The sequence below is a fragment of the Panulirus ornatus genome, chromosome 25 (genome assembly GCF_036320965.1).
Source record: "Panulirus ornatus isolate Po-2019 chromosome 25, ASM3632096v1, whole genome shotgun sequence".
Taxonomy (NCBI): domain Eukaryota; kingdom Metazoa; phylum Arthropoda; class Malacostraca; order Decapoda; family Palinuridae; genus Panulirus; species Panulirus ornatus.
The window spans coordinates 26,381,260-26,393,865 of NC_092248.1; the positions used below are offsets into that span (position 1 = coordinate 26,381,260).

The following is a 12,606-nucleotide window of genomic DNA, read 5'->3' on the forward strand; positions in this document are numbered from 1 at the left end:
ACTACTAAGAGGCAGAAGACGAGTCTGTGTTTATGTCTGTTGATAAATCATGTATATCTATATCTTATGTGTGCTTGTGTATGTTTGTGTAAACATCAAGAAACGACCAAAAAAGAAAAAGACCCAAAGTCAGACAGAAAATAATGGTGAACGTATATGTAAGATCAGCCATCGTAGCCTGGATATTTGTTATCTAGGTTTGCGGTAAAGAGAGTGAATGTACGACTGTCAGCGCAACTGTGTTCCAACTGAAAAGAATGACGAACAACTGGAAAGTAATACTTACTGTTATGCACACGGCTGACGGTGAGGTTGGCTCAGTATCTGCAGCTGGATGGTTGTGTACCTGCAGCTAGATGGTTCAACATTTGCAGCTGGGAGGTTTAATGTGTGCATCTGAAGTATATGCTCCGACAGCAATTGTTGTCTCGTGTCCTTTTCAAGGTGCTGGACAGCCCAGAGGAGTACTGATGTATGATTTTGTAAAGTCAGGAGGAACGGATGGCATATCACGAAGAATTGCATTGAGAATCACTCAGAATGAGTTTTATTTCTTTACCTCTTTTACATCTGGAACATCATGCCATTCAACACTTCTGACTTTAAACGACTGCTGAAATCCGTCGAACTTGAGAGAAATGCTTTTACCTTCTATGGTCTACAATCATAGTGTAAAACAAGGTCATCTTCACCTGTATAGTTTATTCTGTAAAAAAGAAGAAAATTACAACAGTGAAGAACATATATAAACCTTTACCCCCCCTCCCTCTCCCCCGGAAGTATGTAATGAATCACTGATGGCTGGCATGACCGGAGGCTGAATTACTCAAGTCAGTTCGTGTGTGTTCAGGGACCTGAGGCTAAACCTTCCTGGGGAAAGCAGCAACAGTTTCTGTGATCATCTCACGATCAGATCAAGTGCTGTGCAATGATCACTTGTCATATAATTACCGAATTTCGGTGTCGTTATGCCAGTAAGTGCATAATGTAGCTGCATAATGTGTTAGTGACATAATCAGAGGTTCCACAGTGCATCTCCCTGTAATTATGATTTTCTTCTGAATGAGCTAAATTCCTGACTTACAGCACAAGGCTTGCTGCTGAGAGTGTGTTCATGATGACAGCGCCATCACAGTACGCCATTACCAGCTACTGGAGTTTCACTGCCTGTTGTAGAAAACGCAAAGACGAGTTTACTTTGCATCAGTGCTGAAGGTTTAGAAGTAATCCCTGAAAACCTTCAAGTATAAGGCTTTCCCATTTTGCTCTGCCTCAGCACATCAGTTTTACGCTAACACACATTGACTGCCTCACAGGGGCTCCTGCACTCAGCTTTAAGCTTAGTTGTCTTATTCATCAGCTGGTCAGAACTGACTGCTACCATCACCAACCTCTCATGCTTCCTGAGAGACTTTTGGTCTTGGATTTGTGAATTAAGTCAAAGTAAAGATTGTCAGATTAACAAATGCTAAACCTTCCAGCCATAGAGCTGGATTTTGTTTCTGAGCAAGACTCCAAATTAGCTTTGTGCTACATAATGTTTCGTAAAGTTTGTATGTGGAACCCTTAACCAGTGGCTGCGAAGATACACAAGGATTGGGTTATGCTTTACCCACAAGTTCCTTGGGTCAACTTAAAGATCCCGTAACACGCCAGCCTATCATGGCAGCGAGACTGGTATACAGTTTCAGTTCCAATGATTTTTGCTGGATTCCGTCCCCTACCACTGAAGTCTCGACAACACGTTTTCTTAACGTGACTGAAGAGTTGTTTCCACTCATGTGGAAAGAATACAACAAGAACTTGAAACTTATTTGTTAGCCGGTGACGCAGGTGGTCTTTTGAATTTCGACATCTAGAAAGAATGAAGTGATACTCCTGGGAACTAGCAGAGCTGGAAATGACTGAGGGTCTTATTCAAAAACTCGTTTTACCTACCCTTTTACTTATACACAAACCTTCACCATAAATAAATCTTTTAAAAAACATTTTAATCCCCTTACCTACAATAAACATCTTCACAACCATTAACTTACCCAAAAACAACTTTACCTACCAACCAATTTTCTTCCCTTTATACCTTCATTTTACCCTAAAAAATACACTCTAAACACAATTTACAACCCTTACACCAATATTAATTACCAACACCCAAATCACTCCCCACACAACAAATATAAACACAATACCAAAATAAAAAACCCCCAACCTATAAAACCCTCCCCCTTTTTCCATATTTTCTTTTCCCAAACAAATATATAACAACCCAACACAACCCTAAAAAAAAATAACTATTCCCCCCCCCCCTCAACCATTTTTTCTAAACCCTTTAAATCCCAAATTTTAAAACTTAATCCTCCCTTTAAAAAAAACCCCCTCCCCCCTTCACAACTTAAAACACTCCCCCCAAACCCTTTTCCATTACCAAACATTAACTCTCCAAAACTTAAAAATTTTAAACACCACTTAAAACTTACCCAAAAAACATAAAAACCATATTTTAAAATCCCCCCATAAACCATAAAAAAAACACTTCCCCATCACAACCATAAATAACATCTACCCCATCACAACCATATAAAACACTACCCATCACAACCATATAATAACATTACCCCTCACCCCATATAATAACATCTACCTCATCAAACCAAAATAATAACATCACCCCATCATAACCATATAATAACATCTACTCCATCACAACCATATAATAACTACCCCATCATAACCATATAATATCATCTACCCCATCACAACCATATAATATCATCTACCCCATCATAACCATATAATATCATCTACCCCATTACAACCATATAATAACATCTACCTCATCACAACCATATAATATCATCTACCCCATCACAACCATATAATAACATCTACCCCATCACAACCATATAATAACATCTACCCCATCACAACCATATAATAACATCTACCCCATCACAACCATATAATAACATCTACCTCATCACAACCATATAATATCATCTACCCCATCACAACCATATAATAACATCTACCTCATCACAACCATATAATAACATCTACCTCATCACAACCATGTAATATCATCTACCCCATCACAACCATATAATAACATCTACCTCATCACAACCATATAATAACATCTGCCTCATCACAACCATATAATAACATCTACCTCATCACAACCATATAATAACATCTACCCCATCACAACCATATAATAACATCTACCTCATCACAACCATATAATAACATCTATCTCATCACAACCAAATAATAACATCTACCCCATCACAACCATATAATAACATCTACCTCATCACAACCATATAATAACATCTATCCCATCACAACCATATAATAACATCTATCCCATCACAACCATATAATAACATCTATCCCATCATAACCATATAATAACATCTATCCCATCACAACCATATAATAACATCTATCCCATCACAACCATATAATAACATCTACCCCATCACAACCATATAATAACATCTACCTCATCACAACCATAAGATAACATCTACCTCTTCACAACCATATAATAACATCTACTTCATCACAACCATATAATAACATCTACCTCATCACAACCATATAATAACATCTATCTCATCACAACCATATAATAACATCTACCTCATCACAACCATATAATAACATCTACCCCATCACAACCATATAATAACATCTATCCCATCACAACCATATAATAACATCTACCTCTTCACAACCATATAATAACATCTACCTCATCACAACCATATGATAACATCTATCTCATCACAACCATATAATAACATCTATCCCATCACAACCATATAATAACATCTATCCCATCACAACCATATAATAACGTCTATCCCATCACAACCATATAATAACATCTACCTCATCACAACCATATAATAACATCTACCTCATCACAACCATATAACAACATCTATCCCATCACAACCATATAATAACATCTACCTCATCACAACCATATAATAACATCTATCCCATCACAACCATATAATAACATCTATCCCATCACAACCATATAATAACATCTACCCCATCACAACCATATAATTACATCTACCTCATCACAACCATATAATAACATCTATCCCATCACAACCATATAATAACATCTATCCCATCACAACCATATAATAACATCTACCCCATCACAACCATATAATAACATCTACCCCATCACAACCATATAATAACATCTACCTCATCACAACCATATAATAACATCTACCCCACCACAACTATATAATAACATCTATCCCATCACAACCATATAATAACATCTACCTCATCACAACCATATAATAACATCTACCTCATCACAACCATATAACAACATCTATCCCATCACAACCATATAATAACATCTACCCCATCACAACCATATAATAACATCTACCTCATCACAACCATATAATGAGATCTACCCCATCACAACCACATGACAACATGTAACCCTAAGTAACCCAACACCATCATCATGGTCGTCTAACCAATGTTTCTGGTCACCCTCAGGTCTGATGACAGACGACGACTATATGGAGATGACGGCGGGGCCTTACTTCCTCTCCGTCGGCACTAGGAACATTACCACCCCTGTCGGCCAGACCGCCTACCTCCACTGTCGGGTAGCACAACTTGGTGACTTCGCGGTGAGTTGTGGAGATACTTTGGTTTTATCACTTATTTTGTACCACCCTGTACACTATGGTATGGATAGCATAGTACAAACAACCCATACACTTGGGTACACAGACTTAACCAAAAGTATTCTTAACGGTAAAGCTAGACCAAATTTGAGTCATTACCAGAAACATAATATAGAAACACTTGGAGAGCGATGACTAAGTAAATGCAGTAATGCAGTCTTTCCTAATTCGAATATGTTTTATGAGCCACACTTACAAGCTGCGTGCTACTGTGTAAGACATTTTAGTTTGGTAATAACAAGGTAAGCTGGGATGATCATGGGGCTATTACAAGGTAAACACAGGGTGTAGGACTTTCTTAATAACGTTCTCGTCGTTCTTTTAAACCGAAATGATATGCTCGAGTTTTCCCGTAGTTCCAGTGAGCCATCATCGAGGTCGCGACAATAGTAACTTTTTTAACCTTATGATCAAGTGACAAGGAGAGAGTCAGGAGGTCACTGTACTCCTCTCTGAAGTACCACACTATGTAAAGCATCAGGATGTACTCCAGAAGACTGAAGCTGCGAGGAGAGAGAGAGAGAGAGAGAGAGAGAGAGAGAGAGAGAGAGAGAGAGAGAGAGAGAGAGAGAGAGAGAGAGAGAGAGAGAGAGAGAGAGAGAGAGAGAGAGCGAGAGGCGAGGAGGAAGGGAGGGAGGGGAAGAGATTTCGGTGGAGACTAGAGAAGGAGGGCGGGGCGTTCAGCAGGTACGAAAAGGTGAATCTGGAAGGAATACAGAGAAAGAAAGCGAGGGAAAGGAAAGAAGATGAAGAGAAAAAAGATAGTGAAGGATGAAGGAAGGAAACGGAGCAACATATAAGGCTGAGCATAAGGGCAGGTCAAGGTGTGGCTGGGGAAGCAGTGGCGAGGAATGGAAAGGAAGGATGAGAGAAAACTGAAGTGGAAGAGAAAGGGAATGTGACAGGAGGGAGTGAGGACGACTAGGACGGTGGGGAGGCGGGAGAGGAGGAAGAAAGGGAAGATGTGATGATGTAAAGTTTGGGATGACAAGGGAAGGATACGCTACCGTCCATATGAGGCAGCGTCGTGTGTACGACAATTAAGGATGACTGAAAAATAAGGAAAATAATCTAGATTGATGAAAGTCATTACTCAAAGAATAGCTGCGTGTAAATATGTTTACAAAATATACTTACTGGACGCAAATTGCTTCGTAGATCCTTCAAAATCTTCAGCGAGCGGAACCTGTTTCTCCTGGTCTGACCTTACAACAATAACTCAGCTTTGGAGCAGCAAAGTTCAATGTTGAAATTTAGTGTTTGATGTAATGCCAAGTTTTAGTACTGGACACTTTGCCACGTCTCTTTGAGCTGCATATTTTTTCCATAAAATATCTGGTAACAAATGCCTTGTTTTAACATTCAGTAAAATATATTACGTTACAAGCACATGTCAGGTTGTATATAAATGCTCAGTGAACATGTAATCTGATACTAGTAGTTCAGACTATAACGAAGGGAAGAATATTTTTCGGAATATTTAGTTGTATTGATATTGCAATAGAGCTTTGCTAAGAATGACATAGTAATATAATAAACACTTTGCACTATCTCTCTTGGAGCCATGCTAATCTCCATCAAGTTATCAACTGTCTAATGAAAGAATAAACTCATCCACCAAACCTCACTCAGATTTGGATGCTGATGTTACGTTGTATTTCACAACGAAGATGATATCAAACCTTAATTTCGGCATTCTGGCTGCTGATTTCATTGCACACACTTAACAACTGTTTGAAGCCTTTCTCTATATCTTATGCTGATGATCTTTTAATATTCAGGAACCAATAGCATATTGTTCCATTCCTCTTGTCGTAATTCTTATTTCACGTCTTTTCTAATGGAGCAATATATCTCACAGATCTTATGTTGTCCTCCTTCATTATACATAATACAGCCATTTTTCAGCAATGTAGCTCAATAAATCGCAGACCCTGAACGATATGCCAAAAACGAAAGAAATCGCAGCAATGATGGAATTAATGCCTTGAACGAGCAGCAATGATGAAATTAATGCCTTCATCGAGCAGCAATGATGGAATTAATGCCTTGAACGAGCAGCAATGATGGAATTAATGCCTTGAACGAGCAGCAATGATGGAATTAATGCCTTCAACGAGCAGCAATGATGGAATTAATGCCTCCAACGAGCAGCAATGATGAAATTAATGCCTTCAACGAGCAGCAGTGATGGAATTAATGCCTTGAACGAGCAGCAATGATGGAATTGATGCCTTGAACGAGCAGCAATGATGGAATTAATGCCTTGAACGAGCAGCAATGATGGAATTAATGCCTTCAACAAGCAGCAATGATGGAATTAATGCCTTCAACGAGCAGCAATGATGGAATTAATGCCTTCAACGAGCAGCAATGATGGAATTAATGCCTTCAACGAGCAGCAATGATGGAATTAATGCCTCCAACGAGCAGCAATGATGGAATTAATGCCTTCAACGAGCAGCAATGATGGAATTAATGCCTTCAACGAGCAGCAATGATGGAATTAATGCCTTCAACGAGCAGCAATGATGGAATTAATGCCTTCAACGAGCATTGTGCAAGCTTGGGTCGCTCATGGCTGCACAGCTGGCTGGTCCTGCATGAGTCCCACAGCAGTACAGGGCGGACTGCCAGGTACAGCTGCTGCTTATACTTGTACTTGCTCGTGGTATGTGATGATCCAAGTTTACTGAGTATGTATCTTAGGATTATTATATTGATCATTAGTATAACGAAAATTATTAGACATACTGGTCACATTACGTAAAGATGAACGATTTATCATCATTTGTTAACATCCGTCTTACAGATTCAATTTTGTTTCAATTTCTTACAGCCACGAGCACAATGACGACACAGGCTCTTGTCATTAATGATTTCAATATCATGCTGTTATCATCATACGTATGTCAACAATATTTTCAAGAAACCACTACCAGACAGCCTTACTCATTTCACATGAGTATCATTCAATGTGCCAGCACCAGTTCCTTGTGTCAGGGTGAGGGGGAAGATGATAAGCCAAGCCCTGCACATGGAGTAGTCCAGGCAACGATACCTCACCTCACATACAGTAGTTGAAGATGGCAAGCTAGACAACCGTTTCCTTGGATCACCCTGTATCCGCGATGACCGCCACATCTTCACAACCTGAGCACACACACCATGTAACACTGATGAAGGAAGCTATCACGAACCTGAGCCTCACCAGCACCCGTATATATATATATATATATATATATATATATATATATATATATATATATATATATATATATATATTTTTTTTTTTTTTTATTTATATATTTTATTATACTTTGTCGCTGTCTCCCGCGTTTGCGAGGTAGCGCAAGGAAACAGACGAAAGAAATAGCCCAACCCCCACCATACACATGTATATACATACGTCCACACACGCAAATATACATACCTACACAGCTTTCCATGGTTTACCCCAGACGCTTCACATGCCTTGATTCAATCCACTGACAGCACGTCAACCCCGGTATACCACATCGCTCCAATTTACTCTATTCCTTGCCCTCCTTTCACCCTCCTGCATGTTCAGGCCCCGATCACACAAAATCTTTTTCACTCCCTCTTTCCACCTCCAATTTGGTCTCCCTCTTCTCCTCGTTCCCTCCACCTCCGACACATATATCCTCTTGGTCAATCTTTCCTCACTCATTCTCTCCATGTGCCCAAACCACTTCAAAACACCCTCTTCTGCTCTCTCAACCACGCTCTTTTTATTTCCACACATCTCTCTTACCCTTACGTTACTCACTCGATCAAACCACCTCACACCACATATTGTCCTCAAACATCTCATTTCCAGCACATCCATCCTCCTGCGCACAACTCTATCCATAGCCCACGCCTCGCAACCATACAACATTTTTGGAACCACTATTCCTTCAAACATACCCATTTTTGCTTTCCGAGATAATGTTCTCGACTTCCACACATTCTTCAAGGCCCCCAGAATTTTCGCCCCCTCCCCCACCCTATGATCCACTTCCGCTTCCATGGTTCCATCCGCTGCCAGATCCACTCCCAGATATCTAAAACACTTCACTTCCTCCAGTTTTTCACCACTCAAACTCACCTCCCAATTGACTTGACCCTCAACCCTACTGTACCTAATAACCTTGCTCTTATTCACATTTACTCTTAACTTTCTTCTTCCACACACTTTACCAAACTCAGTCACCAGCTTCTGCAGTTTCTCACCTGAATCAGCCACCAGCGCTGTATCATCAGCGAACAACAACTGACTCACTTCCCAAGCTCTCTCATCCCCAACAGACTTCATACTTGCCCCTCTTTCCAAAACTCTTGCATTTACCTCCCTAACAACCCCATCCATAAACAAATTAAACAACCATGGAGACATCACACACCCCTGCCGCAAACCTACATTCACTGAGAACCAATCACTTTCCTCTCTTCCTACACGTACACATGCCTTACATCCTCGATAAAAACTTTTCACTGCTTCTAACAACTTTCCTCCCACACCATATATTCTTAATACCTTCCACAGAGCATCTCTATCAACTCTATCATATGCCTTCTCCAGATCCATAAATGCTACATACAAATCCATTTGCTTTTCTAAGTATTTCTCACATACATTCTTCAAAGCAAACACCTGATCCACACATCCTCTACCACTTCTGAAACCACACTGCTCTTCCCCAATCTGATGCTCTGTACATGCCTTCACCCTCTCAATCAATACCCTCCCATATAATTTACCAGGAATACTCAACAAACTTATACCTCTGTAATTTGAGCACTCACTCTTATCCCCTTTGCCTTTGTACAATGGCACTATGCACGCATTCCGCCAATCCTCAGGCACTTCACCATGAGTCATACATACATTAGATAACCTTACCAACCAGTCAACAATACAGTCACCCCCTTTTTTAATAAATTCCACTGCAATACCATCCAAACCTGCTGCCTTGCCGGCTTTCATCTTCCGCAAAGCTTTCACTACCTCTTCTCTGTTTACCAAATCATTTTCCCTAACCCTCTCACTTTGCACACCACCTCGACCAAAACACCCTATATCTGCCACTCTATCATCAAACACATTCAACAAACCTTCAAAATACTCACTCCATCTCCTTCTCACATCACCACTACTTGTTTTCACCTCCCCATTTGCGCCCTTCACTGAAGTTCCCATTTGCTCCCTTGTCTTACGCACTTTATTTACCTCCTTCCAGAACATCTTTTTATTCTCCCTAAAATTTAATGATACTCTCTCACCCCAACTCTCATTTGCCCTTTTTTCACCTCTTGCACCTTTCTCTTGACCTCCTGTCTCTTTCTTTTATATATCTCCCACTCAATTGCATTTTTTCCCTGCAAAAATCGTCCAAATGCCTCTCTCTTCTCTTTCACTAATACTCTTACTTCTTCATCCCACCACTCACTACCCTTTCTAATCAACCCACCTCCCACTCTTCTCATGCCACAAGCATCTTTTGCGCAATCCATCACTGATTCCCTAAATACATCCCATTCCTCCCCCACTCCCCTTACTTCCATTGTTCTCACCTTTTTCCATTCTGTACTCAGTCTCTCCTGGTACTTCCTCACACAGGTCTCCTTCCCAAGCTCACTTACTCTCACCACCCTCTTCACCCCAACATTCACTCTTCTTTTCTGAAAACCCATACAAATCTTCACCTTAGCCTCCACAAGATAATGATCAGACATCCCTCCAGTTGCACCTCTCAGCACATTAACATCCAAAAGTCTCTCTTTCGCACGCCTGTCAATTAAGACGTAATCCAATAGCGCTCTCTGGCCATCTCTCCTACTTACATAAGTATACTTATGTATATCTCGCTTTTTAAACCAGGTATTCCCAATCATCAGTCCTTTTTCAGCACATAAATCTACAAGCTCTTCACCATTTCCATTTACAACACTGAACACCGCATGTATACCAATTATTCCCTCAACTGCCACATTACTCACCTTTGCATTCAAATCACCCATCACTATAACCCGGTTTCGTGCATCAAAACCACTAACACACTCATTCAGCTGCTCCCAAAACACTTGCCTCTCATGATCTTTCTTCTCATGCCCAGGTGCATATGCACCAATAATCACCCATCTCTCTCCATCAACTTTCAGTTTTACCCATATTAATCGAGAATTTACTTTCTTACATTCTATCACATACTCCCACAACTCCTGTTTCAGGAGTATTGCTACTCCTTCCCTTGCTCTTGTCCTTTCACTAACCCCTGACTTTACTCCCCATATATATATATATATATATATATATATATATATATATATATGTATATATATATTTTTTTCCAAAAGTCTCTCTTTCGCACGCCTGTCAATTAACACGTAATCCAATAACGCTCTCTGGCCATCTCTCCTACTTACATAAGTATACTTATGTATATCTCGCTTTTTAAACCAGGTATTCCCAATCATCAGTCCTTTTTCAGCACATAAATCTACAAGCTCTTCACCATTTCCATTTACAACACTGAACACCCCATGCATACCAATTATTCCCTCAACTGCCACATTACTCACCTTTGCATTTAAATCACCCATCACTATAACCCGGTCTCGTGCATCAAAACCGCTAACACACTCATTTAGCTGCTCCCAAAACACTTGCCTCTCATGATCTTTCTTCTCATGCCCAGGTGCATATGCACCAATAATCACCCACCTCTCTCCATCAACTTTCAATTTTACCCATATTAATCGAGAATTTACTTTCTTACATTCTATCACATACTCCCACAACTCCTGTTTCAGGAGTATTGCTACTCCTTCCCTTGCTCTTGTCCTCTCACTAACCCCTGACTTCACTCCCCAGACATTTCCAAACCACTCTTCCCCTTTACCCTTGAGCTTCGTTTCACTCAGAGCCAAAACATCCAGGTTCCTTTCCTCAAACATACTACCTATCTCTCCTTTTTTCACATCTTGGTTACATCCACACACATTTAGGCACCCCACTCTGAGCCTTCGAGGAGGATGATCACTCCCCGCGTGACTCCTTCTTCTGTTTCCCATTTTAGAAAGTTAATACAAGGAGGGGAGGATTTCCGGCCCCCCGCTCCCGTCCCCTCTAGTCGCTTTCTACGACACGCGAGGAATACGTGGGAAGTATTCTTTCACCCCTATCCCCAGGGATAATATACATATATATAAACATATACACACACACACACACACACACACATATGCACATACACACACACACACACACATACATATATATATACATATGAAAAATGTAAGAAACAATTTAGAAAACAAACTTTTAGCTTGAAATGAATGAAAAAAAAATGAATGTCACATAATGGTTCAACCTCTGGCTATGGAAAGGAAATGTACAATTTGAGGTGCAACTGGAGGGATGTCTGATCATTATCTTGTGGAGGCTAAGGTGAAGATTAGTATGGGTTTTCAGAAAAGAGGAGTGAATGTTGGGGTGAAGAAGGTGGTGAGAGTAAGTGAGCTTGGGAAGGAGACCTGTGTGGGGAAGTACCAGGAGAGACTGTGTACAGAATGGAAAAAGGTGAGAACAATGGAAGTAAGGGGAGTGGGGGAGGAATGGGATGTATTTAGGGAATCAGTGATGGATTGCGCAAAAGATGCTTGTGGCATGAGAAGAGTGGGAGGTGGGCTGTTTAGAAAGGGTAGTGAGTGGTGGGATGAAGAAGTAAGAGTATTAGTGAAAGAGAAGAGAGAGGCATTTGGACGATTTTTGCAGGGAAAAAATGAAATTGAGTGGGAGAAGTATAAAAGAAAGAGACAGGAGGTCAAGAGAAAGGTGCAAGAGGTGAAAAAAAGGGCAAAT

At 40.3% G+C, this 12,606-nt stretch overlaps 1 protein-coding gene across 1 annotated transcript in view; it reads left to right on the forward strand.

The window, feature by feature from the left end:
- LOC139757324 (zwei Ig domain protein zig-8-like) overlaps nucleotides 1–12,606 on the forward strand; it is a 100,385-nt gene that overhangs the window by 42,704 nt on the left and 45,075 nt on the right. The window contains exon 3 of the mRNA XM_071677748.1: nucleotides 4,546–4,682. Within this exon, the coding sequence (XP_071533849.1) occupies nucleotides 4,546–4,682 (137 nt within the window). The remainder of the gene's footprint in view (nucleotides 1–4,545; nucleotides 4,683–12,606) is intronic.